The 23,049-nt window shown below is 44.1% G+C and overlaps 1 protein-coding gene across 4 annotated transcripts in view; it reads left to right on the top strand.

Moving 5' to 3' along the window:
- EGFR (epidermal growth factor receptor) overlaps window positions 1-23,049 on the top strand; it is a 173,073-nt gene that overhangs the window by 58,469 nt on the left and 91,555 nt on the right. The window contains exon 1 of one of the 4 annotated variants that reach the window (XM_055706641.1): window positions 8,786-8,885. The exons of 2 other annotated variants lie outside the window; for them this stretch is intronic. Coding sequence is in view for 1 of the 2 variants with exons in the window: in XM_014284897.3 (XP_014140372.2) it covers window positions 16,501-16,621 (121 nt within the window). In the remaining variant the exon portion in view is untranslated. Of the gene's footprint in view, window positions 1-8,785; window positions 8,886-16,453; window positions 16,622-23,049 lie in introns of those variants that run through there. One more of the 4 variants, XM_014284897.3, reaches the window with a different exon arrangement.

The following is a 23,049-nucleotide window of genomic DNA, read 5'->3' as shown; positions in this document are numbered from 1 at the left end:
ACTTGCTGCTTATTTTGCAACACATTAAAATATTTGCCTTTCAATTTGGGGGATGCTTTTAATTTATTTTTGCTTATGTATCTTGACTTGTTTATGCTGTGATAGCATGAACGCCCCAACCATTGCCATAGCATCTGTTATATCAGAAACTAAAACTGAAGTGTTTATGTAAATGTGGTGCTTTAAGACCTTTTTGAGCAATGCCAGAAGTCTTAAATAATTTCTAATGTGTCTTGATTGACAGGGCCTCCCTTGAATGGAAATTACAGCGTGAGATCACACTGAGACACCACAGATTTCTCATGGCAGCTTAGCGCATTCTCAGCTCAACAATTCTTGAGCTTGTACCGCTCAATATGTGCCATTATCTTAGCTCAGTGGGTCTATCTCAATTGACGGATTAATGACAAATTGTCTGGTTTTCTTCAATTTCATAGTTGAGTTTAGGAATTTTTTTTTTGAAAAAAAAGAGAGAGAGATGAGCTGACTTCTTAAAATAGTCTTTATTGAAGCTTAGTGACCCCTGCAGCTAGAGAATGTACATGAAATAGGAAAGCATGACTCCCCATGAAGTTACTGGAGTTAGTGGATTAGTGCAGCTGAAACAAGAATCTGATGCATGAAATTCTGCCTGTGTAAAACTGGGTCTCCACTATCTGCAAGTGCGACGGTCAGGGATGAGCTCCTGTTATGCTGTTTTCTGGGGTGGATTACCAGTGGGTCCAGGCGTGATCAGGGTCCCCTTGGAGAAGGTGCTGTATAGGCAGGTAGTGAAGCACAGCCCTGAAGATCATGTTCTAGATCAAGCCATGGAAGTGCCTGCAAGGAAAGCAGAGGTGAAACATGCTTTGTTCCAGCACGGCCCACAGTCCTAGAGCAAGTGAAAGAGCTGTGTTTAGTTTCAGAGTCAGCTTCCCAGGGTGAACGTTGGAAGCGTGTTCTCCTTTCTGCTCTTCTTTGGCCCATCGCACGTTCTTCAGATTGACTTGCTTTGGAGTGACCCAATGGCTAGGTCTGGCCTGTTTTAAGTGACAGTTTTGTTTCTGACACAAGATGGCTGCCTACATTGAATCAGAGCCCCAGTGGGCTGGAAGCAAAGTAAATTATAACCAGGATCACAAGGTCTCCCTGTACCATCCAACAAGGAGGGGAGAGGGGAACAACATGGGAAAGGTACGGGACAGAAGGAGATGTCCTATTGCTTTAACTTCTGATGATACTGCTGAAAAATGGGTGCTTTTCACTGTATTCTTCCGCTTATTTTCCTTGCTGTGTTTGTATGCATTTCTGTTCTTTACCAAAACATGTTTGAAAATGATAGGTGGTCATGAGTTCCTCTCAAAGCTTTTCATTAGGTGCCATCAATACCTGACCCTAGCTAAATTCCAAGGGGAAAAATACCTGAACCAGGATTACTGCTTTAAAATATTAAGTAATTAATTACCAGTAACAACTCACTGCCTTAACAGAAGATAGAGGAGGAACAAGCTGGGCACCATGAGGACATCACGATTATCTGACCAGCCTCACTGGCCCCTTCATGGGCAGTGCTAGCGCTATGAGGCAGAATATTTGTCTGCTTGGGGAGGGCCAATTCAAGTGGACATTGTCTCCATTTGTTTGGGTTTTTTTCCTGCATTTCTCTTCTTTCTTCTTGGAAAGCATCGTTAATTCAAAGACATTATGAGAAGGAGCAAAAGATGGTACCACCCTTCTCTGAGATAAATGAGGGTTTTGGCTTGTGAGGACACAACATTCTTGCAAGTCCAGAAACTAAGGCAGTTTTTAGACACTGAGCGGTAAACAGGTGGCGGATGTTAAATCAAGAGAGCAAGGAGGGAGCCTGTGGTTAAAGAAGGATGGGGAGAGGCTGGGACACTTCTGCCAGGTTCTGCAAGTGGACTATCATTGTTTAGTCTATGCTGTGTCCAAGAGGCTGCGTCATTCTTGTGTGACAGACCAGCTGCTCAGCTCCTTCAAGCAGCAAAGTTAGCAACATCAATCCAGAATATTAAGACTTTGTAAGAATGGTGCCGTGTTTATGTAAGTATTTATACTCTTTTTTTCATATACTTTTAAAACAGGGTTTTTGGGGCAATGGATCAGCAGGGTGTTTGCTGCTGCTTTCCTAGCAGGTTCATTTCTTATATGAATGAGTGGCATCATCTTTTTGTAGTTATGCTGCACTTCTGAGCAGTTACTTTTTAGCTGAATGAACCTAAGAGGAGGCAAGAAAGTATCAGAAATTGATACAGCTTCCAAAACAAGGCACTTCCCTTACTGTGCAGTTCATTGGAAAAACCTTGCCTTCTTTCCCAAGACGTTTTTCAATAGTTTATTTAAGGAATAAAAACTAAGCTGTCATTTCTTTTTTAATCTAAGACAGCATCTTTTGAATTCTCTTGTGCTTTGGTTTGTTTCCCTGGGATTTATGGTGGCTTGAGTATTACAAATGGTAGGAACCTTTCAGAAGAATGGGTGATTGTATCCCATTTACTTGATGCTTGACCAGGACCTTACTGTCCATGCCTCTGTTGACTCCACTCTGCTGCGTGGATGGGGAACTGTCCAGCATCTCCCTGCAGCTGGAGAGGTATTGGGGCTGACCTAGGGGTGGGGCAAAATCTATAGTCCTCTTAATCATGACTGTGAAAGCCAATTATTATGTTTGCTTCTTCCTGTTCTTGGGAATGGATGGTTTGGGAGACAGCACACACGAGATCGTCTGCATGAGAAAACCCTCTAAGCTGGTCCCAGCTGATGGTTCCAGCAGTGCCCATGGAAACTGCAGCTGGGGTGGGCTCATCCCCATGAATGAAACTCAAGGGTGACTTGTGTTTAGGGATAGAAGTGAGAGGCATGGAGCTGACGGACTCAGTGGGACGGCTAGAATTGCTGCGGTCAACGTAGGTAGTAGTGGTCACTCCATGGCCTGGTATGAATGAGTGGGAACATTGGAGGGAGATGGAAGCGAATGTGATCCATCATTGCTCATGTCCTTCAGAGGAATTGTAATTGTGTTTAAAAGCAGTTCATGGGACAGTGGATGTATAGATTAGCTCTGAATTGCTCTCTGTGCTCTGCATACTATATTTTGTTGTCCTGCATTGTCATGTGTTACTGGAGTCCTTTCTTCTGGTGCTTCCTCTAGTGAATGCAGAAAATTTTCAAGCTTTTAATACTAGTACTAGTACTAATACTAGTAACAAAAGACAGCAAGCAAGTACATTCGTGTGTGTATTTCAGTGTGTTTTCTGAAGCATGTTTTTTTGAGGTTAAGCGTTGTTTGCCAGCTAGTGCTGGTCAAAGCCAGATAGAAGATCCTATATGCACTTGCAAACCTTCTTTTTTCCCATTGTCAGCACTGTTAACTGATGACACTTGACATTTTCTTTAAAACACAGTGTCCTGGAAGCAAGTGATTAAATGACAGAATGATTTGAAAAAAGCCTCACAAACTCAAACAAGCCCACCCAAAATGCTGGGTTTAGTCTTCCTGCTTGTCGAGAATGTTTTGAAATAAGACATCAATGCTTCCTAGGGCTTGAAATGTAAATAAATACAGCTATCTCCATAGTTATTGTTATTATACATTTATTTTTATAAAACTCCTTTCTGGAGGCCTGTTTACTCTGTGATCTCTGAAAAGATCTAAGTGATGGTAGTATTCTGTTTAAAGACCTATGGGTTTTCTTCTGATAAGACCTAACTTCTGTTAATAATACACGTGTGTATAATGCCAAAATGTTTCTTAATTCACATGATAGCTGCAGGTTTCTTCTTAACAGGTTTGAAATTTCCCCATTTGAAATTAGGTTTATTTAATTATAGTTGGATTAGATGCAGGGGTGCGTATGGTGGAGCAGCCTTGAAGGCAGCATTTTTGTCATACTCGGTGGTGGTATTGAGCCGGATAGTGAACCAAGCACGAGTACAATCCCCAGAACTGATTATTTCAGCATTACAGAACATGCAAGCTCCTCTGTAGACTCACTGTGTGGCCCAGCTCCCAGTTTCTCCCAGATTGCTTGTGGCTCGATGTTTCTATCAGCGTTGGACATAAGCTCCAGTCCCCTGTTACACTCAGAGAAGGTAAGAGCAGAGACACTGAGATGGCTGGGAAGGGAGGGGGGTTGTTACTGAGGGAGTCCAACCTGGTGTCGAATTTTTTTTTCCTCCCTATTTTTTGGCCAGCTTCAGCACCGCGTAGATGAGAGCAGGACTTGGCAGCCCTTCAGAGCTAATGTGCTAGACTGTATTTTCCTTTCCCAAATTAAGCATGCTGGTGGTGTGACTGTGAGAGGTAGTGGCTCCTGGCTCCTAGCTCTTGCTGAGTTTGGAAATCGTTGGAAGCCAGGAGCCATTGCGTGCCAGTCAAAACTGGCCTTCGTGCCGCAGCATGCCAGCTTGGTTTAGAGCATCCTGGAAATGATGGAGAGCTCTGTGTGAAGGCTCATTTTTAAGATGTTTTACCCTGCCTGTACTCAGACTTTTCCTCCTTCACTCTGTGAACTTTTAAATAATTCCTGTGCTTGCTCGCTTAATGGTAGCATACTTTTTTCTGTCCAGATTTTTGCTCCTGAGATGAGGATGCAGGCATGATGTTATCAATCTCTCAGCCCACCCAGCTGGCTGGTCAATGAGCGAGAACCACAGCTTCTGCTAGGTCTGAGAGCAGGCTGGCTTGTTTTCTGCAGGATGCAGAAGAGATGGTTTACTCCCAGCCACATCCAAATCCAGGTCCTGGGTCCTTCCAATTCTTATGTGCTTTTACTGTCCAGCCTTTTTATAGCTTGTGATCTCAAAAAAAACCTTTTTGTGGACAAGATGCAATCTTCAGAAGTATTCTCCAGACTGCTAGGCTTCATCTAGCAGTCCTTTTCTCCCATTCCTGCGGAGTGATGCTTACAGGCTGTGATGCACAAATCCTTCCTGAACCTGGGGTAGCAGCTCAGCAGCTGGGACAGCTGTTCCTGGTGCTTTCAGATAAACGGTGGTGCTGGTATCTTAATCCCAGTCATCAGCCCAAACCTTTACTTACTTTGGTTCTGAGCTATGCCCCTTCACCACTTCTATCCCTGTTAAACGTGTGGCAACTAGAAGCCACTTGGCGAATACTAATGCCATTAGCACATGTTCAGATTTATGTTTCTGTGTTGCTCGCGATGCTCAGGCCAGTTGCAAATGCTGTGCCTGGCAGGTGAAGCGTGTTTCAGGCTCTGCTGCCTTGCCAGTTAACGTGGTGTAGCTAAAAACCTTTTCTGAGTTTTTCTTTGCCTTTTGCTTTCAATTTACTGCTGTCGTGGTATCGGTGTATGTGATGGATCCGCAGCTGGTTTCCTTTTATTCAAATTAGGTGTATAAACGAAAAGCGGTAGTAAGTGTAACAGTGGGATCATGTGAATTCTTCCAGCATGGGGTCTCCCCGAGCACTTTTCAGGTTAACAAAGCAAAGTTGCTAAGTCCGGTTGCTATTTTTGTAATAATTTGTCCATCCGTTCCCATGTTCGGCACTTAAACCCTCTGAAGTTTAGTCCAAGCAGAAGCTACCTCTGATGTTCTGAGTTATCTTTTTCCATGCAGACTTGGTCAGCCTCTTCCGTAGCCATCCACAAATAAACACAGGAATCAAATTCTGCTCGATTTACAAGTAGGTCAACCTCATTGATTTCAGTGGGGCTGCAGCAGACATAAGTCAGCAGAATATTTGCTCTGTGTTTTGCTAAGTTGTTGGCAGAAGGAGGATCTGTATAAGCTCACCAGAGCAGAGATTGTCTTTACATGAGAAAAATAACATTTAGTACAATGGTCCCTAAAGCAGTTTTCTCAGAGGTGCAGCAATAACAAATATACTAGCTCTGGTTACTAGCACTTAAAAGGATAACCTCATCCTTGTTTCTTCACCCAGATGTAAGGGGGAGATATATTTAGAATAAAGCCATTTCCCCCACTATCACCACATACAAACAAAGCTCTACAGTTGTAGAAATACTTGAGGCAACATGTGCAACTGATTCCCACTGGGTTTTTTTAAAGGATGAGAGGCATGGTGGGAACAGCTTGGAAGAAAATCTTCAGAGACTACCTAAGGATAGTAGGGCCTTGGCAGTGGGAGCCCCGCCACAAACCTTGGCTTTTATGGAACCATTCTAACACTTGTGATCTGAAGGAGGAGAGAGAATCAGCAGGTAGAACAGAAAAATTATCAAATGCTTTCCTTGCTTTTCATTCTGTTGTGTGCTCAAGTTTCCATACTACCCTTCTGTAGACTAAGTCACCAAAAAGTGAACAAGCTGTGGAAATTCACAAGGTAAAAATCACAGTACTTCAGTTTTTTTCCCTCTTTTCAGCCCTGTGAGAGAGCCTTAGAGACACCCTCAGTGAGCTTCATAGCTGCTGAATATGCTTTGGGGAGCCCTTAACAGCAGTGTGGGCTCTGAACCAGCCCGTCCTCTTCCCTGACCCATCCTTCCAGGCAAGGGCAGCCCAACCAACTGTGATGCCAATGGATGCCTTCCTCTTGTAAACAAGCCACTGGTATTTGCACTGTTGCCTCTTAAACAACTTGGGCAGTACCAAAATGTTGCTCCAAGCCAGAAATATTCCTCTGAGCGGAGGATAAATCATCGAGGGCTGCTTGATTTCTTCCCATACGTCCTCCCAAGACATAAATTGAAAATAGTCACTGATTATTTGCTTTCCCCTAGTCATACCTCCCCTGGAAGAAATATGCACAGAAAGCATATAGATGACACCTGCTCTTGAGGTAGCATCCAGGTAGGTGCATCATACACCCGCCACCATCACGTTGGCACCCCTCTAAATCTGTCATTATTCTGCGATTTTCTTCAAGATGAATGCTTCCCATATTAGATGTAGTATCTGTGTGTGAGGACCCAGGCGTGCGAGAAGAGATTAGGTTGTGGGCTTTCAGCAACACCTTCACATGCTTCAGCTCCCCTCCCCTGAACCTGCAAAATGGACTTTAGCCTTGGAGCTTGCTCCCCACCCCCTCACCCCACCCCACCCCCCCCCCCCGCCCCAGCACAGTTCAGCTTCAGGCGATGGTGCTGGGTTAAACTCCCTGCAAATGAACCCGCTGTCGAAAGCAGCTTTTGCCAGCTGAAAAGACCATTAAATGAGGAGCTTGGGGCTTTCAGATGCCTCTGTTCTCAGTACACCGCTGCGTAGCCTCTTCTCAAAAGGCTGTAAGCGTATTACATGCTAATCCCAATTAAATTCAAAATATCCCTGGGTGTTTACCACTGTTACCCTCTCTTTTTCATTCTTAATTGCATTGTAACTGAATAACTCTGTGTCCACATTGGATTATTCATGAATAGCATATTGAGTTGTACTCTCTTTCATTTCGCAACAGGGTTCTGTTGTTACAGGATTAGTGTAGTCTGAAGCAAGAAACTAATCTATGCGTTTCAAGTCATTAATCTTGTCGTGAACCAAATAATAATAAGAGTTGTTTGGGGTTTTTTTCCCTATAGTTCTGTGGTTTCCCAGTGAGGCGTACAGCTTGTAGAATAAAAACATGGTAAACAAGATCTATGACCAATCAATATTGATTTTGGAGATTATTTGAGCATCCGCTTAGGAACGATGTATGCTCACATACACAGGTGCTTTGGGAGGAAAACAGGCTGTGTAAACCAACACCAAGGTCTCTGGCGGCTTTAACACTGATGTATGGTTAGGGGGCAGAAGCCGGGGGGGGGGGAAATGCGGGGAGGATATCCACCTATTTTTGCTTGTTTTGTTACACCTCCTGACCACAAGTTTGTCCCCGTGCCACAGTACAATTACCAGATGGGTGGTGGCTGCCCTTGGGATGGTGGCCGGCTCCGCTGGCTGCAGCCACCGCACAGAGGCAGAGCAGCGGTCCTCGTTGCCGAAGGCAGGACCTCCTGGGGTACCTAGCTGGAGCAGCTTCTGCTGCATCCCTGCTTTGCAGTTCTTCCGGAGATAAACCGAATTTCAGTTTCTGCAGCTATTGTAATCTGTCAGGTGCTACGTGGCTTTTTTTCTTTTTCTTTTTAAAAAAGCCATATATTTTCTCATATGTTCTTCCAAGTTTTAAGGAAATATTTTTAAGTCTGTTTTATCATCTTTTTACCCTATGCAATGGGGAGGAGGTGTGAATACCGCCAGTATTGAAAATAAACACGACAGGTATTTTCATCAGGTGTTCACGTAGACATGTCTTCTAGTGATTTTAATGAGTGGCACAGGTTGAACAAGGAGAGTAGGCACGTACACACTTGGGGGGCAGGCTCTGAGGAATAGAAAGAGCTGCTTTTGGGTTTAGTAATATTAAAACTGATCAGCTTTGCTTTTCGTTTATGGGTAAGAATACCTTTTCTTGTAAACGGGATGGAAATTGAAACCCATGAACCTTGCAAGTCATGGTGCATTTTGGGGTTTGAGGGGGATTTTAGGAGGAGGAGGGTGGTTTTGGTTATTCTTGAATTTTAAGTCCTCAGAGAGGCAGCATCTTGGGTGCAGCAAAGCCTGCAGAACAGATCTGCTTTCTGGCTCAAGCACCTTCCCATACTGTTGTAGGATTTACTGGAGCCTGTGTGAAGTAGCCGTTGGTGGGTAGTGCTATGGGAGAGGCTCTCGAGACAGATATTGCCCCTTTTCCCCTGTTTTTTGAGGGGCAGGGCGATGCTCCTCCTGACCTGCTCCAAAGCAAATACGGTATAATTCAAAGGACAAGGCCACGTGTGTTGGCTCGTGCTGTTGTGCGTAACCACGTGTCTGGGATGTCTGAGCTGGTAAGCTCTTAGGGGTAGGTGTGGGATGCTTGGTGGAGGATGGAGGGACCGTGTCAGTCACAGCTGCTTCAGCTGCGACTGAGGATCGGAAGAAAAAAGGTACTAAGCAGGTTTGTGAGGTTAAGGTACACTAACTATGTGCATAGATATGCCAGCAAAAGTCCATGCCAGTGGTTTGTTGGGATTCTGTTGTCTGTCTTTGCTGAATGTTTAGCACTTGATCTAGACTCTTCTGGTTTTAAGTCTCTTCATCATCTCCCTTAGCTAAGTCCCTTTCTGTAATGTTTCTTGTTGCTTTTCTTTTTAAAAGCACTTTGAACTGAATAGAAGTTGTTTCCTCTTTCCCCTTTTGCCAACCATGGCTGTGTTCCCCCCTATCTGACTGGAGGAAACCTTTGCTTCCTACCCAAGCCGACCCTGGGTAACCCTGCTGCAGCTGCTCACACGAAAAGCCTGGGATTTTGAGTACAAGCTGAAAGGCACATGCAGGAAAACTTTCTTTTCTTTTTTTGCTGACTAACAAAAACCCGCTGGGGAACTGGAAGATTTCCCATTTGGTTTAATTATGGAGGTCTAATGAACTGCAAAAGTTAAAGAGGAGGAAGAGTTCTTTAAATACATCTGAACTCTGATTTTTTTTATTTTATTTTTTTTTTTAATTGCGAAGGGGTTCTGTAGCCTAAGCTGGCAGGAAGAGAGGACACTCTCCAGTGACAGATGTAGAAAGGCCTATCAATGTGTATTACTCTATTAGGCTTTAATGAAGATTTATCAGAAGCACCCAGGGGAGAGTGTTTTATGTGGAGCAGAGCCTTAGTGAAATAACCTCCACTACTTTATTCAAAACGTTTGTAAGTACAGTGCAGAGAAGTTGATGTAGACATTAGAGTAGAAGATACAGGCAGTGAATGGAATGCCAATATAATTTACAGTATATATGTGTTTAGGAAACTGCTTCCAAGACTGTTTTCTTCATCCCCAAAGCTGGCTGAAGGACTACTTGCTCTGCCCCTCATTCATCGCTACCTACTGTCGTTTCCCACCCCCACCCTGTGCCAGTACCACTGTTCGTAAGGCTGTGCTGGAAATCAGGTCTCTGGTCATTTGGTCGGAGTAGTTAATTTGTGTTTAAAATAGGAATAATACAAATGTTTTTCTTTTGGGAGTTTGAGGAGAAGCTAGAGGATAGACCAGCGCATTTTTGTTACCTGCTAGGGAAAATTATTGTACAACTCAACTACAACCAAAGTGGGAAATCCTGCCATGGCATGGGTGATACACAAGATGTTAAATCCCATCAGCTGCCCCCAAAATAAGCAAGGACTGAATGCCTTGGAACCCTTGCAGAACCTGAGAATGACATGGTGGGGTATGGTATGGAATTGGGGGAAGTTTTGCTGGTGGTAGCCGAGTGTTTTGACTTCCCTGGGAGCTCAGCACAGCTCCTTGCTCCCTGCTTGTTTCCCCCTACACTCCTTATGTATACAAACATAGGCATATAACCTGTACTGCCTCTTCCTCTCCACATGCAAAGAGTACCAAGCTGAGCATACCAACAAAACAAGGACAGCCAGATGAAATACAGACTTTTTTTTTTTTTTCTTTCTCACTTTCTTTGCTGTAGTTGCTGCATATACTGCTGCTGGATGGAAGGATTTGAATGTCTCAGTATCCTGTGACCTATTTAGAGAATTGGAGTAGCTTAGGGTTGCAGTTCATTAGAGAAAGGGATTTAAATAATATCTAGAAGAACATGATGACTAATACAATGGAATTTATATAATAGTAGTCATATATATTTGCAATACATCACTCTTGTCTGTACACTGGTGTTTCTGTGAAAGCATGTAGCATGTCCTTCTCTCTCAATGTTGTGTACCCTTTGACAGCACTTAGTGTTTATCCATTGTCTTCTGCTTTCAGAGGAGATACAGGTCTATTTATGCATTGATACACTTTTTTAGAAACACAGCCAGCAGCCTTTGGTGTTAAGTGTTTGATGCCTATAGACAAAGCTCGTCTCTAATTTAGTTTTGCAAAAAAGAGCTGCAATTCAAGTGGTTGCTCTTAAAATATGCTGTTTGTCCTGGATAATTTCATGATTCCTGGGGTATCCATAGCAGTTCCTGTAAAGAGCATTGAATATAGCTAGATTATATGACACTAAAATTAATTAAAGGCAAACCACAGAGTTTTCAGAAGGGCTGACTATATATATTGCATTTCTGGCAGAGCTTGCCATGACCTCTGCAGGTCTGCTTTGCATGCAGACTGCCAGCTAATGCCCTCTCCTGCTGAGAGCATGTTCGATCCAAATTTTCTTCTGTTTTTACTTTACTTTGTTGCTAGCAACAATTTCAGCAGCGTTGAAAGAAGAAAGTGCTTAGAGAGGAGTTTCTTACAACAAAGCTAAGTCATCTCTCTCAGGCTTTGACCATCATGAGTTTAGCCCTTGTGCCACTTCTCCACATTGCACCCCTGGTGGGATTGTTCTGATGCAACTCGGAGTGTTATTTTGACATCTTTTTCATTTAAAACAAATAAAAAAAAGCTTCTGCTACACACTGGCATAGCCTCATCTTTGATCATGGTCATCGCTAAGAAGCACATGGGGGAAGGAGAAAAGATTCAATGAGAACGATGCGTGTTTTCCTTGCGTGTATAATCCAATATTATTCATGTCTCTGGTATGAAGGAATGCTGGTTAAGGCTGCAGCAGCCTTCTGTTTTCCAGGCAGTACCTCGTGTACGCTGACACCTGCTTTTGTTTCAGACCATTTCAGCTGGACTATTCCCGCTTTCCTTCCCCCTCCTTCAGAAGAGGCAAAGATCAGGCAGAATCACCCTTCCCCTTCACTTGGATTAAAATCTCTCGGCCTATTAGTTCACAGGGACTCTTTCCAAATCCTTAAAAGGGTTATTGGCAGAGCCTCAGCTGGTGCAAATCAGCACGGCACTGTTGCTTCTCAGTGGCCCTCTGCCAGGCTCCGCTAGCTGAAGGGCTGGCCGAGGAGCCCAAGGGATTGCGTATACCTCATTTCACCTTACCGTTGGGTCCGGAAAAGTGTTTAATTTGCAACGGAAAAACTCCTGGAAGAAGAGAGGTCCTAAGAATGGGTCTGTTCCATGCTCTATGTAACTCACAGCCTTTTCTGAAGGAGAGCTAGCCCGGAGGTGCTGCTGCAGCAAAGGCTAAGCAAGGTGGCGGCGGCAGCAGCAAGCAATAGTAACCCAACTGCTGGGCTTCTGGCTCTTTGGCCATATGTGGGGGATCAAGTATTTTGCTGCTACCTTGCTGTAGTCCTGTTAGACACATTAAAAGGGGGGGAGGGGTGGGGAGCAGAAAAAAAAAGTAATTCTTAGCCTCAGTTTAGATACACTGAGGGACACCGAGGGAATGGTTTATCCTCTTGTGCAAACTGGATTGGCGTTACCCTCTGCCTTTGGTTCCCTGGCTGTCCTTGGGGCTTTGCTGTCCCTGTCTGGGGGTGTCAAAGGTGGTGAGCAGTGGGGTTCCAGCCACTACGGCTGATTCATCACGTGGTATCCACCAGCCCGCAGGCTGCAGCCAGCATCAGGCAGCGCGGCTGGCTCTGCTGCGAGGGAGGCTGACGGGGAGGAAGGGCAAAGAGACTGGTGGGGCTTCAGTATAATAAACCATCGCAACCAAGCCTTGCAGAGGATGGTGAGTGAGAGCCTGTCGTGGCTGCCTTTCCCACAGGAAAGGAGAAGGGAACATACTAAACACCTTCGAGGAATGTTTTTAACAGATTGCAGGAGCCCGTGCTGCTGACAACTGCAATTGCAGTTCTGGAATCAATACAGTCCCAGCAGTTCGGAGTCGCATGACAAATCGCTTGCGAGTGGAAATCTCTCCTAGACAAAGTGATACATTTTCAAGTGAGCACTGGGTTTAGGAAGAAAAATAGCAGTGAACAGAATCCCCTTGTGCTGCTTTGATAACCTCATCCTGTTCCCAGCAAATTACCACCTGGCCGACGTTATGAAAGCCTTGAATGAAAGTCTGGCTGTTCTCTGCTTAACAGAACCAAGGTTTAGGGTTCTTTGGAGCTGAAGGTGCTATAAGGCTCCACCAGCACCCAGTGCCTGCTACATAGATGGCAAAAGCAGGCTGGAACGTCCAGATTGCTATTAAATTCTGCACTATTCATAAGCAAAAGAGAACCAAGCACACGGAAGTGAACTGTTATTTTAATTACTCTCACTCTGGTAGTTGGATCAATAGCCCATCTTGCTGGGTTGTCTTGTGAACGGGGCTCGTTTTGCACCACAAAATAATTCTGCTCCCTCAAAGTCTTCTGTTGCCTTTTACGTTTATGATCTTCCCGGCATTATTGGCTTCCCGGCTGTCTGGAGTAACCCTCTGTGACTGTGAGCCATAGTACAACGTGTTTTCACTTTGGCCCTACAAGCTGACGGCAAGCAGCAGGAGAACAGCTGAGGGAAGAATTGTAACTGTCTCCCATGTTTGCAGACCTTCTCCCCACCCCCCCCACCCCCCCACCCCCCGCCTTTGTATGTATAAAAACTCACAAAGGTGAAAAAAAAAATCTCGGTGACACCAAATAAACTCTTTTAATTGACTCAGAGTTTCCGCGGCACTCCACATAAACACAGTGGAAGTAGAGATTTGCTGGCTCTTACGTTCAGCCATGCTATGTGGTGGGGAAATCCCCCAAGGTGTCGGGATTTTTCTGTTGGGGAGTCAAAGTTTACAGAGCTGTGAGCAGCTCCTGATGCCACAGGAAGAGCTCCAGACGAGGAAGGCTGAGCAAAAAGCAGCGTGGCTCCATGCCTCGGTCAACGTGACGTGGGTTTTAGAAACTAGTTTTAGTTTAAACGTAGCAGGCAGGCAGCTTTGCAAAGCCTGGGCTTAAATTTTGGCCTCACTGCATTTTACAGTTGAATAGGGCTGAGGTATCATTCTTCTTTTACATTGGCTTAAGCTACTGGAAGACTTTATAGTGGCATTGAATATATATGGTTGGGGATACGTGAATCAAGTAGGGACCCATATTTTTAAAAAATAATCTTTAGTCCTGGAGCACAAACCATCACTCCATTAGAATTCAGTGCATTACAGAACAATAACTTTACATGGGAATAATACTGATAATCTAGGCTTCGCATGAGGACAGGTTTTGACCTCTGTATTGATGGGAGGAATTTTTTGTTCTGAGCTCCATTTCAGGGTTGCTGGTTGACATTCAGGTGGCATTCAGAGGACATGCAGTTGGCTGCTCCCTCTGTGTTTAATAGTAAATACATATAGCATCCCACCTGCATCACCAGAAACCCATCTGCAATACAGAGAGTATTTAAAATATCCATTCTGATCTCTAACAGCAAACGCTCAGCAGCTCATCTACCATGATGTGTAGCAAAGATGATAAATCACCTTAGCAAAAAAGCCTTCGTGAGACACCTGATTTTTTTCCTTCATGGATTTTGAAAATCATTTCTGCTTCCAAAAAGCCTCCAAAGCTTCATATACAAAGGGTTTAAGTGATACTTCATTTCTCCACCTAAAACAGCTTCCAGGGGTGGTAGTGCCAGTTCATTTGTCTGTGTCTTTACTCTGTCTGTGCTTTGCCAAATGCGGTGTGTTTTCCCAGGTACTTTCAGACAATTTGATAATACACGTGATGGTCACTCAATGCCTACCTAGCATTTGATGTAAGTTGTACTCCCTGGCATAAATCCCTACCAAAGAAGATTATTTAAAAAAAAAAAAAAAAAAAAAAAAAAAAAAAAAAAAAAGCTTGTAAATTCTGTGTGTCGTTGAATTTCTTCCAAGAGTTGGTAGATCTGTTTAATTTTATAAGTTTGAAGAAAATAGTAGTAATTCAAAATGTGTATGCTAGGCTAATATGGCATCCTAAAAGTAATGACAGGCAGAGCAGGCATGGTGAGCTCTAATGGAGGCGAAAGTGAGGTCACACATTTCATTTGACATAACATTTCCTGACTTTACCTGCTAAGAGCATCCTCATTCTCTGCCTGCCCTTACCTTGTGCTAGTAAGTGCCACCCCCTCACTCATACCTGTCATGTTGTGTAACACTGGAGAATTTAAAAATAGCCTGGCAGTTGAAATGGTTTGGTTTGGTTTTGGTTTGGTTTTTTGGGTGTTTTTTTTGGGGGGAGTTGGGGGAAGGGGAGCCAGACCTGTTGATCTGGTTCACCAGATGTGGCTGCTGAAACAGCTGTGCTGGTGCAAGGGAGAGGGTGGCAGGCAGACAGGGATGGAGGAGCAGTAGAACAGAAGTGAACCAGGAGATAGGACCATCAAAGAATTCACCTGGAAAACCCCAGCCTTAGTGCATCCTCATTTTCTGCCTCCTCCTTCTCCACAGTGGTCTTTGTTTCTTTTTAGAAAGACCCCTCACCATCCCTTCTGGGGCTACACATGTCTGAGCATTTGTCTCTTTCTAGACTTCGTGCAGGCTGATCTTGCAGGGTGATCTCTTTCCAAATCCTCCCCAGGTTGCTTACCTCCAGAGCATCTGAGGAGAGCTATTTACAGGAACCACTATACCCATTTTCATACAAATTAACCATCAGCCTGGGACTTGTGATGAATCTCAAACAGACTTCTCTTTGTCCTGTTGGATGGGTTTGAAAAGAAAATTTATGGGTTTTGAAGTTAGTACAGTGAATTAGCAGCTGCTTGTCCAGTTTCTGGTGCATAATATTGTCGTGTTACAACAGGTTTGCACTGGAGTCGGGAGGCACTGGTATGCAACCAGGCTTCGGCTATGCACAAATCCTTCCTGGGTACTTATTCATCTGTAAGTGTGTGTATCGTGATGAGCGAAAACCCCCTTTCTCCCCTCCCCTTTCTGAGCTCCTCTCCCTTCTTTGTAGCTCAAATGCCCCCCCCCCCCCCCCCCCCCCCCCCCGCATGTTGAATTAGCATTGAATTTCTGGTATGCAAGCAGAAAGTTCTGAACAAAATACAGCCCTACCATAGGTAGCCTCTGCTCACTTTGGTGCATGTGTGTGTTGACGGAGTGTGGGAAAACAGATGGACTGAGCTTTACCAAATGCGATTTGGAAAGCATGTAAGCATGTAGGAACGAGCGGCATAGGCAGATATTAATACTTTAAACACTGGAGTTGTAGTTAAATAAGAAACTGGGGGGGGGGGGGGGGGGGGCGGTGTTTAAGCAAATGCCAAGAGTTGGGTGGTGTGTTTTGGGTTTTTTTCATAATACCACTAATTATTAGAGCACACTTAAAAGGTGTTTAACTCGCTCCAGCCACTTCATAATGGCATCTTTCCTACTACAAAAACTGGAGGGAATGAGGCAGACTTGTCCACACAAGCTCTTTAATTTACTAGTCTGTAGTTTAGTTTTTTGCTTCAAGATGTCATCAGTCTTTCACATGGCTCACGGTTTGTGTGTGCTGTTGCAGTCATGTGCCACCACCGCACTGATGGGGGTTAGCACGGCTCTCCAGCAATTTGTTAACGTTTTGTAGCTGAGCGTGGTTAGCGAGATGAAATTTGTGTCCCCCAGTCTGTCCCTCTGTCCCCAGCATGGCAGTGCCAGAGCAGGTCTCGCTGGAGGTTGATGAGCTTTTTAGGTCAGCTGTTATTTCACAAACCTTCAGCCATGGAGGGGAAGCAGTATGCCACTGCAGCGAGGCTGGTTACCTCTGTAATGAAGTATTAATAACACTGCCCAGCTATGATCCATGACTGCCTTACACATATTAGAGAATCCAATTTAGGTTCAACTCTTCCATGCCTGGCTCTTCAGAGATTCAGGGAGACTGGGGTTTACCATGCTGCTGACAGTGATGGAAACGGTAAGGGGTTTTTGACATAGGCAGGCACCAAAAGAGAAGCAGCCTTACAAATCGCTCGTACTTGGCATCCTTATCGTTTACGCTCAATAACCTGTAAAATGTTATTTTATTCAGCTTTATAAGGCATGAACTGTGTTTCAAGGGATTCGGTGCACTTCCATCTCTCATTGAAACTTCCAGATGTATTAGTGTACATTATTTATCAATAACCGGGTCTGTGTTTTTATATTGTTTTGTTGTTGTTTTTTGTTTGCGTATTTGGGATTTTTTAAATGCTATTTCCTAGAATTAGATGTGCAAGGCGCAATTGTTTAAGCTGTTTCTTTTATTTCCCTTTTCATCATCCTCTTAATAGTATCACTTGGTGAAAAACTGGGATTGGGCTGCAGCTTCATTTGGTAGAGTCATCCAGATGAAGCAATGATGATCCTGTGAAAGACAGAATACCTCGCCACCATTTCAGGGGCCCGAGGACAAGAAAGGGAAATACGCTGATCAGACAGCTTGAAACAATGAACTAGAGTAAAATGTAGGATTTCTTCTCTGGCCAAATTCCTTAGTTTTACAAACTAATAGGACTCAATGGAGTACATGCTTTTCATTTAAATGAGCATAGAGGTAAATTCACACAACCAGAAAAAAATTATTATTAGCCAGTTCAAACCTGGGTTTGTACTTTTTTCCCTTTTAAGGTTACTTAACAGTGTTTTGTCAAGAGTACTGCTCTTCGTGCACTTAAAAGAAATTTCCCTCCAAGTAATATGGATGCAAAGCTGCACAAACCCCCACCTTACTGACATGCTGCTCCTACAAGCCTGGAGCAAGCATCCCTTGCTCAGAGGCATAATAAAAACAGAACATAGAAAGTCTGCCTTTTCTTTTTCTTACATTGAAATGCCTGCATCAAGAAGGTATGAGTCTTGCTGCAAAGAATGTCTCTTTCTGAAGGCTGTTTTTTTCTGATTTTGCTTCTGCCTTCTCTTTGTTGTGACACCCTCGACTTGAAAAACCTAGCGCAGTCATGATGGGGATATTCCTTCCAGGCTTGAGCAAATGGACAGCCACCATCAAGGTAATCCTTTCTGATAATCGTTTATCATGTGATAACAGACACCAGCCCTTGCACTGCACTTGGCCATGGTAAATTATTTCGTCTTTATGGAGGATTTCCAGCAGATCCTTCAGAGAAGACAGTCAGATATGACGCTTGGTTATGGCACAGGCAAAAATCAAAGTTACCACTTGGGCAGCTTTGGTATTTAATTGCAACTTTTCAGCCTAGACTGGGACAACTGCTTTTGTGTTTACTGGTCTGGGCCCATCATTTTTAGGGCAATCACTTTCTCAGAGCAGCCCAGATGAGCTCTGAGCAGCCTGAAGGCTTCAATAGCATCAGGGGTCCTTGCATTTCAGTATGCTGCTGGAGCCCGCAGGCAAGGCTTCGCCACCGTCAGGTGCACACAGGAGTTGGTACAACAGTGTCGTTCCTTGGAAGACTTGATCAGCCAACTCTTAGTGGGGAAGCACCCTGCAGGCCAAAACCCAAAGCCAATGTGCTGTATTGGCTTGATGCTGTTCACATGCATAGGGATGGGTCTGGCCACCTCCTGGGGACGCCATGAATGAGCTTGCAGGGTCCACCCCTGCCTGTACCACTGAGACAGAACAAGAGGAGACGTTCAACAACTGTGGCAGCAGTTTAACACTACAACACGTGCTAGCTGAGCACTAGGTGCTAGTCGGCGTCCTGCAACTCACGCAAGCGCTTCTGGTACTTCTGTTTAACCCCACCACAGGTCCATGGTGTAGCACCAACCACTACTGCATAGGTACCCTACGAGGTCTTCCAAGCCACAGGCCAGTTTGAGGCTTGATTCAAACCGACAGGATGCAGTGACAGGGTTTCTTTCCAGCAAGCCTTGGCTTCCTTTCTTTCCTCACCTATTTTGCATGCAATGGCTTTGTTTTCCCTGGAAAGGTTTATTTTCCCCATGGAGCACCCCATCGAGGTCAGTCATTAGGGCTTGGAGGAGTGTGTCAGACTTTGAGTCATATCCTCATCTCTCATTCAGTTGCTCATGTTAGGAGGTTTTGGAATTGCGCTCTCTTTGTTCAGGTTTGAAAGATGTTTGTCTTTTCATATGTGAACCCTGTTGTTTATTTAATGACAGCCTTTCTGGAACAAAAAAATTAAACAGCCACTAACCAGGAAAAAAAAGAAAAGTTGTTTATGATTGCAAGGGTACCTGAAATGGCTCTTTGGCATTCCTAAGAGGATGCTGAAATTGGAAGAAAGAAGCATAGACTTTTTCTTTAAGTCACTTAAAAGTAAACTAAGGTCACTTTTTCCAGTCCTGCAGAATGACTTTTTCTGCCCCTTAAGGTTTTAGATGAGCTCACGGCTGGTGAATGTTTGATGTCGGAGGCTTACTAAAACACAAGTGCAAAATTTGCTTTCACACCTTTTTTTTATTTTTCTTTCCCCTCTGGGTGTTCATTTTCCCATCCAGGGGCAGGTATTTTAGGAGGAACAATTAGGGGCAGTATCAGAAAGGAATTATGAAAAATCAAATCACAATTATTTGCACCAGAAATCTGCTTAAGCATTATTTTAATCTCATCTGCCACAAGCTCAGTTTTACATTTCAGCAACCTGCTCTTTCCTCTCTCTCTTTCTCTTACCTTCCCAGTACCTTCATGTGGTCTCCTGGGTCTGGAGCGTCTTTCTTTTCCTCTAAAGTTCTGGTTTTAAAATATACTCCCTGCTTGTGCGAGAGGCAATATACTAAGGCCACTAGGCTGAAATTAGGGTATTTAAGGGTTTGGTCTTTTTTTTTTTTTTTTGGTCTTTTTTTGTTTGTAATGTGTGTGTGTCTGTGTCAGCCACATGTTTTCTGCTCAGTTCTTAGCACACAGAGATGAGAGGTCTCTGTCTGTAGAGGCTTCCCCTTAACTCCAGTTACAAACCAGTACGTTCCAGTTTGATCATCCTGTTCAGTGGTTGGCACCAGTCAACACAGTGGCCAACCTGATGATGCTCAAAATAGAGGAGCGGGTGTTAGGGTGTGAGGGATCCTGCGGAGATCCAGCCCACCCTTCCTTTGCCAAAGAGACGGTTCCTGTCGGTGGGATCGTCTATTGAGTGCTGCAAGAGGAAAGGCTTTGAAGTTTATCGGTGGGGAAGGAATGGCAAATGCTTGTAAAGAAACTGAGGAGCTGAGGAAGAACTGCAAACTTCTATGTAAGAGAGCGGTTTAGACAAGCACGTGAACAGAACAAGGAGTGAGAAGTGGAAAATACAGGTGTCATCTGTCTGCGGTAGCAGAGAGCCCTAGGCAGAACATTCTCCTTCAGTGCAAAAGCTGGTGAGCCGGTCTGGGGGGGTGAGTAGCATCACCTGAGAGGCACTGCAGTAAGGTGGCCTTAGTTGCTGAGTTTTGTAGCAACTTACGTGTTGACAGAGCAAGCTGAGCAGCCAGAGCAGGAGCTCACAGCTGATGGGGAGTGTTTGATGGACGAGGAGGCAGTGGAGAGGAAAGGAGGAGGTTGTAAGGGCTTCGGAGAGGAAAGCTGGCTGGGACTGCAGATCTGAGACGCACCAGCTTCCAAATGGGATGTTGAGTGATCTGCTTCTCTCTGCTTTCACCTTAAAACAGAAGACTGAATCTAAACAGCACAAGTTAGTGTTTTTGTGACAGTCTCTGGAGCATCTGGTTTGAGCCTGAAGAATTATAATTATACATCACTGGTGTAGATGCTTACCTAATGAGTCTAACAGCTTCATCACACCAACAATATCATATATGCAAGCACGAAGTTTAACAACAGTAAATATCCTTGACTGAGGTGACTTTAAGTGAGAAATAAACTTTCCAAGGTCTTGAAAGAATGACACGCCTTTGTGTAGAGAGGCGAAGTGTTGGAGGGAAAAGGAGAGATACAGCAAGAGGCAGTTTCTGCACTTGCCAGCCAGATGTTTCAGTATAAAGCCTGGGAAGGGGGAACTAAGCCTTCATAAAGCATGCATATTTTTAGTTGCCTACTGTTAAAAAATGATTGTATTTCCTGAAAAAGCCATTTTTGTTCCTCCTTTTTTTAACCTTTTCATTCTTTTAATTCCCAGGGACGCTCCCATCTTCGCTGTTGTTGCTCATGTCGCTGCCACCCAGGTGCAGTGATGCTGCCGGGGAGCTGCGGCTGCTGGCTGCCGAGGTGCCACTGGCACTGCGCTGGATGCAGCCTCTCGCGGCCCGACTAGCTGGCAGCCTGCACGAGATGTGGGGCCTTTGTGTCCCGCAGCAGAAATTCAAAGGGTTGTTGGGTCAGGGTTTTTTTGGCATGAAAATAAGGTCCTCCTGGCTTTGGCAAAGTATACAGCGTGGTTTTTAAGTAGGAAGAGAAAATAACAAATGAAAAATAATAGAAAGAAAAGAGAGAGAAAGAAGGAAGGAAGGAAACAAGCAGAGTTTTCAGCTGTCGTACTGAGCACTCATCCTTGTGTTTCCTTTCCTTCAGGCAGGAACAAGAACTGTCTCTGTTTTTTCTAGGCCATTCAGGAAGTCTTACAGAGCAATAATAGCCCTGTTATCTAATAGTCAAAGTTTATTTAGGCTTTCACTACTTCCCCTGCCCACTTGAACCCTCCCCCTCACTCCCCCATGCAGTCTGCTGGGCTGCTCTAGCCTGAGCTCGATTTGACAGCCAAATGGGGGAGGGAAGCAATGCCTGCATGTCATTTCCATTACACTCATGCATATTTTCATCTGGAAACTTTTTTTTTTCTCTAAAGACAACAATAACAACAGGGAAAAAAGTGGCGATAAAGCATCCCCTTTATCCTCTTGGCAGTGCTCTGGGGGCTCACCCACATGAGAGACCCCCAAAGCACTACGTGCATGCTTTCGTCCAGCAGCACCGGTAACTTTATACGATGTTGATTGGAGAAGTCTTCACTATTAGTGCTGCCCAGAACTTACAGATACTAAACACTTACCTTACTTGGGTATATTTCATGAACAGGAGGATCAGATAAGAGCACTTCTTTATTAATCATTGCAGAAATCTTATCTTTTCCTTCCTTTCCTCTACTTTGAAGCATCCTGGCAATACTGTGATAGATTTAGATCAGGCAGTGGATGATAAATCCCAAAGGGTGTTTTGGTGGTTGTATTTGCTTACAAGTTGTCATCTGAGTGTTTCTGATGCTTGGAAGTAATAGTACATTGGGAAACCAGCTGATACGGACTGTGCCACATGGTGATGCACGCAGTGACACTGCACTGAGGGGAAAAAGCAAACGTTCCATTCTTTTGCCAACTTCTCTTCAGGCTCCACTGATGAAACTGTCAGGATGCATGGATCTGAGACAGCAAAGACCAAAGCAGAAGTAATTCAAAGCTGGTTAGCCCTCAGCCCTTCCTTCTTCCAAACAACACAGATTTGGCGCTGAAGCTTGAGGGGTTATTGTGTGCAGTATCATATACAGTATCGTATGCAATACTGAGAAGAGCCTCTAGGTTTCTTTTTGAGAAGTGGGGCTTAAAATCTAACATCTCTAATATGATTTTGATCGTTTTCTCACCATCCATTTCACATCTTCACGCACTGAGGAGGTGGGCTTTGGCTGGCAGACGATGCTCACCTTCCAGCGGGCAGCTTTCAGGCAAGGTTATTCCCTTCCCAAGGTAACTCCCTTGTTTTCAGGCAGCGAGCAGCTCAAACACACGTGTGATTAGTCAGGTCAAACGCAGAAAATTTCAGCGCCATTTCTAAGTGGATTGCCAGGTTTTTTTAACATTGAAAATAAAATCTGATGGTTTTATTTTGTTAAAGTAATACTACGTTACAGAGCAAATTATAGTACGGTGGAACACCTATGGGCATGTGACATTTACAGTAAAGTCAAGAAAGTGCATTATGCTGTGAGCTACCCCTGTGATTACCACATCAATTGGTCCTAGAAAGAAATCTTGCCTTAGTGACATATGTGAAAGAAAAGATCCAGTCCACTCCTTTATGCTAATTCAGAGTCTTTGCAGAGCTGCAGTTTCAACTCCTCTTCTGAAATGCTGATGTTTATGGCTGTATTCAGTTTTCCTGTGAAAGGACTAGTTGGCAAGTCAAAGATTTAAAGGCTTCTAGTTTTTCTTTGTCTTTCTGTAGAGCCAGTGAGTCATTTGCAAGGTTAAATTGCATTTCTGAGCTCCTCCTTTTTCTAAAAAAAAAAAAAAAAAAAAAAAAAAGGCATGAGATTGTTGTATCTGTTTTGCAGCATTTCTATTACAAGTGATAATCACCCTGTGGCATTACTCAAGCCAAAGAATTGTACTTTAAAAAAAAATTATCCACAGGAGTTATCCTTTATATGTTTGTTTCTCCTCTGTTTTGGTTGAAGATGGTTAGGGCTGAGATTATCAACAACAGTTTCA

This window comes from Falco cherrug, chromosome 4 (assembly GCF_023634085.1).
Source record: "Falco cherrug isolate bFalChe1 chromosome 4, bFalChe1.pri, whole genome shotgun sequence".
Taxonomy (NCBI): domain Eukaryota; kingdom Metazoa; phylum Chordata; class Aves; order Falconiformes; family Falconidae; genus Falco; species Falco cherrug.
This window is presented reverse-complemented; position numbering and strand designations above follow the sequence as displayed.